The 12,350-nt window shown below is 37.0% G+C and overlaps 2 protein-coding genes across 8 annotated transcripts; one reads left to right on the top strand and one right to left on the bottom strand.

Moving 5' to 3' along the window:
* Nucleotides 1-175: 175 nt before the first annotated feature.
* cirbpb (cold inducible RNA binding protein b) lies at nucleotides 176-11,441 on the bottom strand. 6 transcript variants are annotated; one of them, XR_013795375.1, is made up of 8 exons: nucleotides 11,304-11,441; nucleotides 10,560-10,669; nucleotides 10,362-10,468; nucleotides 9,779-9,896; nucleotides 9,392-9,599; nucleotides 9,229-9,287; nucleotides 6,950-7,040; nucleotides 6,521-6,769 (listed from the first exon to the last, which is right to left on the bottom strand). XR_013795375.1 is itself a non-coding variant. In XM_079593254.1 (7 exons), the coding sequence occupies exons 2-7, from the start codon at nucleotides 10,657-10,659 to the stop codon at nucleotides 280-282; spliced, it is 633 nt and encodes a 210-aa protein (XP_079449380.1). In that variant the 5' UTR covers nucleotides 10,660-10,669; nucleotides 11,304-11,441; the 3' UTR covers nucleotides 176-279. The 6 variants fall into 6 exon arrangements, 2 of the variants coding, with proteins under 2 accessions (XP_079449380.1, XP_079449381.1); XR_013795374.1 differs by lacking the exons at nucleotides 6,521-6,769; nucleotides 6,950-7,040 and adding an exon at nucleotides 176-320 and having other exon boundaries at nucleotides 9,229-9,295; nucleotides 9,393-9,599; XM_079593254.1 differs by lacking the exons at nucleotides 6,521-6,769; nucleotides 6,950-7,040 and adding an exon at nucleotides 176-320.
* LOC306988329 (granzyme-like protein 1) lies at nucleotides 3,471-5,324 on the top strand. Of its 2 annotated transcripts, XM_079593252.1 has the most exons (5): nucleotides 3,471-3,652; nucleotides 3,739-3,895; nucleotides 4,358-4,478; nucleotides 4,691-4,924; nucleotides 5,017-5,324. In XM_079593252.1, exons 1-5 carry the CDS (start codon nucleotides 3,598-3,600, stop codon nucleotides 5,164-5,166), a joined length of 717 nt encoding a protein of 238 aa, XP_079449378.1. In that variant the 5' UTR covers nucleotides 3,471-3,597; the 3' UTR covers nucleotides 5,167-5,324. The 2 variants fall into 2 exon arrangements, with proteins under 2 accessions (XP_079449378.1, XP_079449377.1); XM_079593251.1 differs by having other exon boundaries at nucleotides 3,536-3,895.
* Nucleotides 11,442-12,350: the final 909 nt, after the last annotated feature.

Raw genomic sequence — 12,350 nt, 5'->3', positions numbered from 1 at the left:
ATTATTAATAGCCTATATTAATAATAATAGCCTAAAAATACAATTGAGTTTGAGTATAATATAGTAGTAATATAATAACTTTTAATAAAACACCAAATAGTATAGGCTATATTATATATATATATCATAAACTGTAAAATAATAGTCAATACAATAAAAATAGCAAATAAAATAGTCAGTAGTGAAAAGTACATCATTTAATTGTTTAAGTCATATAATAATATGATAGGCCGAAGAGTCTGTTGGAAATGCAGAGAACAGTCCACTGACAGGCTTTCTTCAGTCATCCTTGATGGTTGCGCTATCCTGGTTGCCACTGGCTAAAATAGGGAAAAAAATATAAATGAGCCGATTAGATGACAAGCAATCAAAACACCTGTTCTTTGGTGAGATTAGACGGTTTAGCTCTATCTGTAATTCTGACAGCCTGAGCTATCCTGTCAAAGGCATCTGGCTCACTTGCGATTTGGATTAATTCATAATATAAACTAATATTAACTCAGACTTCAAGAGAATCATGTAAACTTTATATTATTTCTTATAAAGCCTCAGTTCTCATAGCTAAACTAGCGTTATCGCTAGCTATTAATAGTCTGACTTTGGTGGCCAACTAGTTGTCAACATAATGTTATAATGACCAAATAAAACCAAAAACAACTCTTCAGACTTACATGTGAAAGGTAATTCCCCGAGAAATGGCTTGGATTGTACGACGGTTTGTAAAACCTCAAAATAGTCAGGGTTCTTTTCTCAGTCCACATATGAGAGTTACGGCAAGTTGCCTGGACCAATATGGCGGCGCCGTTGACGTACAATCCATCTGCCAATCAGGCTTCTATGTATTTTGTATTTTATAGAAATATAAACTTTAAAGAAAACTTTATTGAGTGATTTATGAACAAATAAGATAATACAGATATAAACAAAACTTTCTTGAACATTCAAATACAGCAACAATGGATGTCAGCATTAAGAAAACAAGGAAGACAATGAAAAATAAATAGTAGGTACATATATAAATTACAGTAATGAACAATTCAATGTACATAGGCAGTAGATCAAGTTACACTACAATCAACAGCTCATCATACAACTTAAAAGTTTTTACTGACATTCTGACATTCAAGTAACTGTCAAAGAATAATGGCGTAAATTGCACTTGTTCTTCACAAAAAAAAACCTGTCTTCAGAAAACTAAAAATAGTGCACAAGTCGTATACTTTTATAGAGCTATTTTGTCTTTTAAGACTACCCTTTCTCATCACTCAAATGAAACACCTCTGTTTTGTACTAGCACAGACACAGATGATCCATTTTATGAGTAATAATGTAGGAAAAATATAAATTTAAAGAGTAGAATTTTTATGGGGAAGCAGCAAAGGGTGGATTTAGTGCTCAGACAAACAGGTATTTAGCCATGTCTGGAACGCATTGTCACTGCTCATCTTCCCCTCTTAATTCATGTCTCCTTTCCTATCCTCTTCTAGTCTTGACTGGTTCAGAGATGAGCTTCAGGGAGGCATATGCGGGTCACATATCGAAACATACTCAAAACCATATCTCACACATTTCCCCTGTGGCACGTAACAATGCAAGGCTTTATCTGGTGATCTTCTGAGAACTGCAAAATAAACTTAACAGCTTCTGTTTGTGAGTAGACGATGCAAATAGTGATTAGGCCTGAAAGCGATGCAAAACATCACAGTGAACATTTGTGAAGTCACGAACCACACTCAGTCATTATCAACGGAAACCATTCAAATCCAGAAGATTGATTTGATATGATTTATTATTATTATTTATAAAACCTAGTGACATGACATGACCTGACTAGATCCTATGCATTTTCATTTAAGAGAGGCCAGATATCAAAGTGTGTCATGCTCCTTTCTTATTTGGAAGCGCACTGTTGTCATTTCCTTTTATTCTTCATAATCGCGATTTGCGCGGTGATTGATGGACTTTTTACAACTGTCGTTTCGTTCCCTGCTTCTATCATGACGTCTAATTGCTTAACCATCCCATAGTCAACCCCCTGGTTCTAATAAAGCTGACAGTCTGCCGGTAAACGTCCTTTTAGACACCCCCCGCTGCCCCCCTTTCTTCTGCTCGGCCTCTCCAAACCTCCTCCTGCAATTCCCATTACTGTTCGAGACCCAGTCTTCTGCATGCAACCCATTCCCCACCATCCCTCGCTCACAGAAACCTCGGCCTCGCTTCATTCACAATAATTATAAAAACGTCTTGTGGTTCAGGTATGAGAAGAACATACCTCAGTCTAGACGTAGGAAGTTTCTTAATGGGCATTCCTGTGCTACTGCTTGGCGTATTTGCATGGCTAAAGCAAGCGTATAGCATTACAGCCTTTAGGAACTATGTGACCACATCGCTAATATCACAGGTACTCAAAACAGCGTTTTTGTTCAATGCGCATTTTATTACATCCATCAAAGACGTGTAATGAAAGCCATGAAAATGGATTTCCTGTTTTGGAGGACTCTACAAGGAGCTACAAAACCCTCTGGCCCACTGAACTCTGTTGCTGAACAACTTTAAGGGTGATCACGCAAGCACAGCAAACCCTCTAGGATTGCTGTTTGCGTATTTATTTGGGCAGGTAAATGTAATTCCATTGGTGTAACTTCACTTCGCTGTACCATTTTATCACAGCAGTCGAATTTACAGTGCAAGCTTTGAATTCAATGCATAACATTTGCTTGTGAAGATTCTCAGTTTTAGTCACATCTTCTGGTAGATTATTCTGGTCAGATTAATTTCTGTTTGTCAAGATGTTTCACCTTTTTTCCAAGTGGCCAGAGCTGTACATCTGGGAAACCAGACAACTGTCAAAGAGGATGTCACAACTTAGATGGACAACCCCCTTTAGACAAGTGTATCTGTATCTAAAAGACATGGATAACATCCCAACAAGATTTTGGTCAATGAGGACCCATCTTTGAAAGAGGGAGTCTTTGACTGTCAGTGTGAAGAGGTTAAATGCTAGAGTCTATTCCACCACAAAAGATGACACTTGAATGAGTTGTGTCTTGAGCAACATGGAAACACAAAGAACACACACATGCTCAAGAGGTTCAGTGAACTCCGATGGCTTCCAGTCTCCAGATCTCAAAAGAGTACCTTTGTAATGTGAAGAAAGAGCAGATTCACATCACAAATGTGCAGTTTACGTGATGCTACCATGTCAATAGAGACGTTTCCAGGGTCTTGCTGTATTAATGCCACAAAAAATGACAGATGTTCTGGGGTCAAAGATGTACTCTGATGTAGTGTGGTAAACGAGGTACCAGAAGTTGCTTAAATTACAGATACTGAAATTCTCACAACTTTTAAAACTGATCGTGTGCACTTTCTGATGTTATCTCCAAAAGTTTGAGTTGTCAAACAGCGAGAGCTGATGATAATCACTGATTTGTGATCATAACAAGCTTAAATGCTGTTACATCAGTGAAGCTGATCTGGGTACAGAGCATGATGCAGCTTCTACCATTAACTTCCGGGTATGGGTCTCTTGGCTCTGTATAAAAGCAGGAGACAACCTTTCTGTGGTGCATACCGAGTGTGACTGAGCTGTCAACAATGGGCATCCTTTGGCATATAACTGGTCTGCTACTGCTGCGTTCCTGCAATCCAGGTGATCACATCTAATCATGTATTTACAAAAGTTTGTTTCTCAGAATATGCTGTCGAATTGTTTCATAGAACTAAACTCTTTCTTAGGTTTCTCCATGCATGATGGTATTGTTGGCGGTAAAGTCTCCATTCCACACAGTCGACCCTACATGGTCTACATTCATGACACTCAATCCAAAGCAATATGTGGTGGTTTTTTGGTAAGAGAGGATTTTGTGATGACAGCCGCCCACTGTAATCACAAGTAGGTGAAATTAATTATCATATTTTGGAATTAGAAAGGGTATACAACTTGCCTCAAATGCCACAATAAAGAGGAGACTTTTGATATCCAAAGTGGCAATATCTTCGTATTGAAATATGGTAACACTTTACAACAAGGTTCATATTAGTTAACAACCTTAGTTAACATTAACTAAGAATGAATACTTCATTTATTAATCTTAGTTTAATATTAATTTCAACATGTACTAATACATTATTAAAATCAAAGGTTGTATTAGTTAACATTAGTAAATGTATTAACTGACATGAACTAACAATGAACAGCTGTACTTTTATTAACAGATTAATAATGACTGTAACAAATGTATTGCTCATGTATTTGCTTGTTAACTAATTGACCTTGTTGTAAAGTGTTACCTGAAATATATATTTGTGTAAATATGGCCTCTGTATCTGTTTATTTTGTTGTTGTCATCTTTAGTCATCTTAAGGTGTATTTAGGCGTCAATGACACCCACTTTTTACCTGACGGTGTAGCTGTTCAACCATTTCCACATCTACAATTCAATAATACACCAGGTCATGACATCATGCTTTTAAAGGTAATATATAACGTTGAACCATTTAAAATTGGAATCACACCTTTGAAAAAATGGCCTTTCATAATAAGAAATCTGATTTTTGCAGAATATCATTTTGCTAAATCGAATTAACTTGTATCTAATCTAATGAGTACTAAAAATCTAATGAATACATTCTTTAAAATACAGAAAAACATAGAAAGAAATGTAGAACTTTGCACCTTGCCTTTCAGCTTAAAACCCCAGCAACTTTAAACAAAACTGTGAAGACTATCGCCTTGCCAAAAACAGAGAATCCCAAACATGCAACCTTAAAGGATTGCATGGTCATGGGCTGGGGCTTGCAGGATTACCACCATGGGTCTCTATCAATGGTCCTCAAAGAAGCAAATGTAACTATGTTGGACTCTAAAAACTGCGGGACAAGTGACACTGTGTGCAGCGGGGGAAAGACTGGACCAGCAGGGGTATTTCAAGTGGCATCACTTACAAATTATTATCTATCGTGTATTGCTAGTGCATTCTGGATATACTAATAATCAACTGATATCATCCACAGGGAGACTCCGGGGGTCCACTTGTTTGTGGAGACGTTGCCGAGGGAATTGTATCTTATTACATACGGGAGTCAAATGGAGAGTACTGCACAAGATACACTGAAATTTCCCAATACCTTGAGTGGATTCGTGAAAAAATGAAGAACAATTAAACATGGAAGGGCAAACTGGATAAACTAGTTAAAACCAGAACCAAGTTGTTTGGTTCAATATGAGTTCAATCATCCATGTTTTGATATGTTTGGATATACTACATCTGTAACATTAAATGTGCAATTTTAAAATAAAGGTTTACTCTTGTCACTGTTTCACAAAAGTCTAATGTGCATTTTAATTTTCTGCATTTAAAATGTATATACCAAGCATTTATACAGTAGTTCAGGGGTTCTCAACCAGAGAGCCAGAGCCCATTAGGGGGCCTCAGCAAACTACTTTCAAGGTGGGAGGAATGAAATGGTTACCAGTTAAGATAAGCCAGGATTAAATCCCTGAGGGTTAGCATTATGGTTTCATATTTTAATTAGAACTGTATTTGCATTAAGCAAAGTAAAGAAAGTCTCACGCAGGCGGCATGACGTAGGCTTCATTTAGTGTTAAAAATCATGGTGGAAGGCATTGAGCCGGTCTAGCATTTTTGTTCTGACCAATATGAAAATTGGGCTGAATTATGCAAAGCTGTTCATTTGAACCGGTTGATAAATTAAGAATTGTTTAGGTTTTTTGAATTTTCATTAAAGTCCCTGTAAAGGCATTTCTAAAAAAAAATTCTAAACATAAATGTTAGAAATGTATTGCTAAAACATTACAAAGAGCTGTGACCTGCGAAGTATTTAGAATTATTTACAGTGCAGATATTTAAGGTAGATATACCTATAATTTTAACTCATCTCTTTAACGAAAAAAACATTTGGTTCAAGGGTTGAGAAATTAGGTTAACACTGACTTGTCAACTTTTATTTGAAAATGTTGTACATGTTCGTAGATAACATGTTATGATGAAATGAATTTAAAATACAGTTATCGTTAATATTGTAATGCTTATGCAAACAAAGTGCTGCTAATTTTGTTTTTCAATATAAAAAAGAAAATGATTTCAGTTCTAGAACATAATACTAAGAGATTGATAACCATGATCATTCTAGTCACTATAATCATGAAATGTCCTATAGTTCCATCTCTAAAAATATATAACAAAATAAAGTTTTTTATTTTAAGACATTTAACTTTTATTGGTCTTCAAACCTGGACAAGGTAGCCTAATATGTGACTTCTAGATCTGAAAGTGGTATAAATCCATGGGCATTTGTATGAAAGAGTAAATTTTTATAAAAATCTTTATCCAGTGGAATAAGATTGAAATGGGGTGCCTTGGAGTCATAACTGTTGAGAACCACTACTATAGTTGGGTCACCACTGCCACCTTGTGGTGAAAGTATGCAACTGCTAAAAAACCCTCAAGGGAAAAGCCTATGCTAATAAACTTGTAAAGCAAAATACTAAACAAAATAGTGTAAACAAACTTTATTGAAATCCTTTGTCATTCTCAAGACTTTGAAATGAACATCTTTATACTGCATCACCTTGTAACAATCAGCCTTATTGGTTGACGTTACCATTGTCACATCCACTTTCAGCAAAAATACAGCACAAACTTCAATCTAGACGATCGATTGTTCATCTCTAGCAAGTGTTTTGGTGCTTTCCTTGCTTTCTTTATGGAGAGATGGGTTCATCAACAACAGCTTTCCATGAGCTCTGGGGGAAGAATAAAAAAAAAAACATCTTTGTCAGAAAGAATTACAATAAAGAGCATACATCAGAAGAAACTAGCAAATTAATTTTACTCAAACACCTATTTCTATTCTAATAGAACATTTGGACATTACTGAAACTAGTTATTAAATCAAATGTGGATTTTAAAAAGCAACTGCATACCTCTCATTTTTACCATGAAAATTAATTCATTTCTTCTGAAAGGTTAGCTTCCTCCGCTAGTTCTCAAATGCAACACGTCCAATGCATCAGTCTGGAAAATAAAAGCATATTTTACTATACAGTAGATGGGGACAACAAGTGTAAGAACCATGCATTTAACATCTTTAAATAAGAAACTATTTACATTTCTAGAATAAACAAGCAAGAAATTCATACAAAACTACAAATGTTGAAAAAGGACCAGGCATTTCTATAGGGACTCCATAGTGAATCACTCAAAAGACGATGAGGCGACGCAAAGGCTACATCTCAAATTTCAAGTCTGGTTTTGACATTAGTGACAAAAAGATGAGTCTTTAAAGTGGGTGCAGACAAAAAAAAAAAAAATTGCAATCAGAACAGGGACTTAAACATCTCATCAGAAGGGCGGCATGAGGTACTTTCCACCAAACACGAGCGCACTATAAAAAGTAGTCGAGTCATGCAGCTTGTTATTGTCTTTTTAAGGGGGAAGATGAGGAACAGGATTGACTAGATTCTGCAGACGTAATAGATCACTGGTCGAGGCAATATTCGTAGAAAACATGGACAATGAGAACTGTTGTAGGATGCGTACAGGAGAGCAAAAGTTTTTACCTCACATTACAGGCCTATCTCCACAAATGACCTAGTCAAGAGAGCAGCTTTCATCTCAGGATTCTTGAGTCGGAAGGCACAACACTTCATTCTCCAAGGACATTGTTGATTTCCGAATTTGCTAGCAGAGAACTCTTGGATCCAATGAAGCATTATACAGAGCCATTGCTTGCTATACCATAACAGCAACGTTTCATCTTCATATTTGTTTGCTGAACAAAAGCTAAATTTTATTTTCCTAGATGAACAGTTAAGATCCCAGAAGCTAAATTCCCAGCTAGCCATTCCAAAACATTCAACTGGCTTGCATTGAGATTAATATCGGAGGCAAAAGAAATCAGAGCAGTTTCCAACCATTTTTTTAATGGGCTTCATGAAGCCAGATTAATACAAAAAAGAAAAAGGATTCTGAGGTGTTGATATACAGAAACAGAGCACATTTCTTTCCAAGAGGGAACAAAACCTTGACATTTAAGAGGATAAGTTCAGTCCACAGTAGAGCATACTTTTAAAAATAAATTTAGACTGTGCAAAGAGCAAAGTACCTTGGGTCATCAGTCCTAACATGAGGCTCAATGACCCACTGTAGTGGTTTACTCTTTGGATAATGAATATTTACAAATCTTTAGCAACATCAAGGAGGTTTGCCGGAGACAACTCCAACGCAACATGCCTGCCTTGCTTCACTAAAGGAATGCATCACAAAATGGAGGTGGCAAGGAGTCATAAAGAGCACATCACAGCTTATCAAGCTTCTACTGGAGGATCGGATTAGAATATTTTCTGATGGCGAAGCTGCCGCTTTAAAATTCAGTTTAAATGCAAATGCCCCTAGCACTTTCAGTGAGCCGATATTAAGAAATTGGTCCAAAGATATTTGAGGAAATTGGTCTTAGAAGCTATCAGGCTGTGTTGGACAGGTCAATTTTCACGCATGGTTTCAGAGACAATTTCTTAAACACATACTAAAAGAAAAACAAAGACAATTTCAACCCCCTGTGAGCATCTATAACAATCGCAAGGTAAAAAAATGGCAGATACAGGAAGCCTCACTAGGCTTTGAAACTCTTATAGTAACTGAATGCTCATGGATTTTAGGCAGCCCCTCAATGAGAGGAACATCCTGCGGATACTTGACACGGTAAAAAAGGAGTCTGTCTTTAATAGAACATTTGAACCAGAACACAAAACGTAAAGAAAAAAGTAAAAATAAAAAAGGTCTTCGAAGAGCGCATCTTTTTAAATACAGCCAGCGTAGTAGGGATGGATCTTGGAATCAGGATTTTTTTTTACTCGTGTGAAGCTGAGGACAAGAAGTAGGCAAGAGTGTAAAGGCACTGGAGCATTGTGAACATCCTTTCCAAAAAGTGAACTGACACCATGATATGATTCTTTTCGAACAAGGTCTTATTGACTATTCTGATCAAGTGCACAAAACCGACTGTAGTCGCTAATATTGAAAAATGACTTTTAGGATTGTGGTCAGCAATTCCATGATAAAGCAACCAAGTTGACTGATCTCAAAAGTTGAAATGGCAGTTCTCTTTCTGCTTAGGTCTAGACATTATTCTAAGAACACAGTGGCCTGAGATCTATTGGTGCAGATGACTAGAAAAATTAGTAATCAATCAAGCAATACGTACCGTAGCTGTCGTAACTGTCTCTGTAGGATCCGCCAGAGCGGTCATATCCCCCCTGGCTCCTAAAACCAAAAGTAATATTTGCCATATTTAAGGGGTTCACGGTTACATGACCAAAAAAACTGTTCCTCCTGCACAAACATTCCAACCGTAAGAGATCCCTCACCTGTTATCCCTGTACCCACTGCCGCCGCTGGAGTATCCACCACTCCTGTTGGAGTATCCACCTCCTCCACCACCACCGTATGAACGGTCACCTCCGCCATAGCTTCTCTCCCCTCCACCATAGCCTCTATCACTACTGCCATAACTGCGGTCTCCACCATAGCTCCTGTCGCCACCGTAGCTTCTGTCTCCACTGTATCCTCCACCACCTGTTAACAAAGAAAAGAAATTAGCATACAAAGTCAACATGACATGAGCAAGCAAGACATTCAAGAAGGACCCATTGAGGTGGACCATCAGCTTTGTCATGATAATTACATGGCGTCAAGACCACTTCAAATGCAAATGTGGCCATCTGTTAGCAAACATATCCAAGTTTAAAACAAACCTCTTCCTCTGCCACCCCTGAAGAATCCTCTGCCACCTCCAGAACCGCCTCTGAATCCACCAGACCGTCCACCTGATTTGCCGGCTTCATCAACGCGAATCATGCGGCCATCAACAGACTGCAAGAAAGATCAATCTTACGGTTATTACATTTTAGGTTCAAGCCCAGCTTATGAATTTCATGTCACTTATTACTTAGTCTTTAAGGGATAGATCAAAATTAAGATTGTCATAATTTACTCAATAACAATTCCTCCAGTTGTTTCAAACCAGCATGAGTTTTTTTCTGCTGAACACAAGCTAATATTTTGAATTATGTAGGAAACCCCAGACAGTTATATATATTATGGAAGTCAATGGCTACTATTAACTGTCTGGTTACCAAAATTGATTGTGTTGAGAAGAAACATTGGTTTGGAACAACTTGAGGCTAATACTAATTTTCATTTTTTGGGTTAACTACAAATTTAATGTGAAATAGACTAAAATCAGCAGGCAACAAAATGGCCACCATTTAAATATGAAAGTTTAGAAACAAACATTTGGCTAAAATTCAGGTTTATAGTTAAAAAGACATATCTCACCTTTCCATTCATTGCCGCCATGGCATCCTTTGCATCCTCTGGATTTTCAAACGTAACAAAGCCGAAGCCCCTGGAACGGTCGGTCTCGCGGTCCCTGATGACATCAACTAAAACAACAAAAGCAGCGAATAATCATAAATAAAGCTGTAACAGTTATTTCAACACAACAAATATAATTAAATTGAAGTGTACACAAACCTTTGGCAATGGTTCCATATTTGGAGAAAGCCTCCTCCAAAGACTGTTCCGTGGTATCATAACTCAGACCACCAATGAAGAGCTTTCCCTCGTCAGACATGATTAGTATTCTGCAGAAAAATATATATTTTTTAACAATATTACCACGCAAAAACGTTTATAAAAAAGTTACCCATAAAATAAGGGCCGAACGGAAGTAAAATGGAAGCAAATTCGTCGAGCTACTCGGACGCATCGTGTTTCAAAGTGCGCAACAAGGAAGCGCCATTTTCTACCCATCCCCTCTTCCTCACAGCGTGCTGCAGCCATTTTGCCACAAAGAAACGCTTAATCTTTTCAGACCCGTTTTAACTTAATGGTTTCAGATTTTCGACTAAATTCATTTGTAAAGCCGAAATGAAAATAACCATTCAATATTAGACGCGCTCGCTTTGTAAAAAATGGGTCAGTGGAACTAGGTCACGACGAAGAGCTTTTGAGCTACATCATGAACAAAGAAAGCCATCTAATCCGACTGACCCAAAACGATTTATATATCACATGTGAAACATTATAAATAAAATCAGCAAATACAACAAAAAACACTTGAAAAGATAATTTTAAAGACTCCGAATACGCAAAAAACGTTTATATACGACAAATGACCCAGAATTACAAATTAAACACCAATATAATGCAACAACAGGTTATAACACTTCATTTTACCATAGAAAGAACGTTTGATGAAGAAGCTGTATTCCTTACCTCACAGTTTTTCTTGAACACACAGGAAGGTTGCTGAACGCGACGCCGACTGCGGCAGAATGAGACCGGGCACAGAAAATGGCGCCAGTTTAAATGCTTCACGTGACAGCAGATCACTGGGGGCGTGTCAAATCTCATCGCGTCACAGGTCACATGAATAAAGATTTTTTTAATCACTTCCTTTCTCACTCTTTACACTAAAATATATTAGCCTACTTGATCTCAAAGAGAAATTTTTATATAATCCTACGTAAAGGTCTTAAATGAATCCTTACCATTTTATATGCAACGTTTTGCAATAAAATAAAAATAAAATAAATAATGATTTTGGATATATGCCATATTGCAATGCTTGTTTATTCTATAGGCTACTGGTAGCCTATTATGTTTACTGTAATTTGAACTAGTAGCATAGACTCTGTTTAAATATGGCATTGTATGATCAAAAATCCTAGTAGGCCATGGTCACAGACAAACAACCCTAATGAAATAACCTTAACAAATCAATCATGCCACTTTGTGATGAAATGCAATTTCGACATTAACTGATATGGTGGTTATCATGATATTTTTGTCAACAGGCCTATAGTGGTAACATTAGAGGTTGATTATATCAATAGAGCTGGGAACATTATCTTCTAATTCAGCAGTGTTTGCATTGTTTGCAAGAATCACGACACACATAATAAATAAAATGGATTATCTTTCAAGGCTGAATCCACTATACTGTTCCCTTTTAGCCTTAACAATGACTTTGGCTCTCAATAATATACAATATTATTTGCCACAAAAAGTTGATTTATTCTGAAACCTATAATTCACGTTTCCTTTCGAGGATAAAATTAGACATTATAATAGCCTACTTGTATAGGCTTCTGATGAACTGACTGCAACTTCTTTTGAATCTTTATTGAACTCAAACCCCATACTTTAGGTTCACGTGCAGATTTGCTCAAATGTCTTGAAATCCTGCTTCGGTGTTATAAGGATTCCTAAACGTAAAACGAGTCAAAATTAATGTACAACATTTAAAAGGCTGTTATTTCT

The sequence above is a fragment of the Phoxinus phoxinus genome, assembly GCF_949152265.1.
Source record: "Phoxinus phoxinus genome assembly, chromosome: 20".
In the NCBI taxonomy this organism is placed as follows: domain Eukaryota; kingdom Metazoa; phylum Chordata; class Actinopteri; order Cypriniformes; family Leuciscidae; genus Phoxinus; species Phoxinus phoxinus.
This window is presented reverse-complemented; position numbering and strand designations above follow the sequence as displayed.

Bases quoted from the DNA above. Each gene is read 5' to 3' on its own strand.
- LOC306988329 (XM_079593251.1), top strand. From the start codon at position 3,669: ATGTATTTACAAAAGTTTGTTTCTCAGAATATGCTGTCGAATTGTTTC. The intron at 3,896-4,357 runs GTAGGTGAAATT...TGTCATCTTTAG, and splicing joins GCCGCCCACTGTAATCACAA to TCATCTTAAGGTGTATTTAG. The intron at 4,479-4,690 runs GTAATATATAAC...CTTGCCTTTCAG, and splicing joins ATGACATCATGCTTTTAAAG to CTTAAAACCCCAGCAACTTT.
- cirbpb (XM_079593254.1), bottom strand. From the start codon at position 10,659: ATGTCTGACGAGGGAAAGCTCTTCATTGGTGGTCTGAGTTATGATACC. The intron at 9,600-9,778 runs GTTTGTTTTAAA...CTTTGTTAACAG, and splicing joins CAGGGGTGGCAGAGGAAGAG to GTGGTGGAGGATACAGTGGA. The intron at 321-9,228 runs GTACGTATTGCT...TCCCTATTTTAG, and splicing joins AGACAGTTACGACAGCTACG to CCAGTGGCAACCAGGATAGC.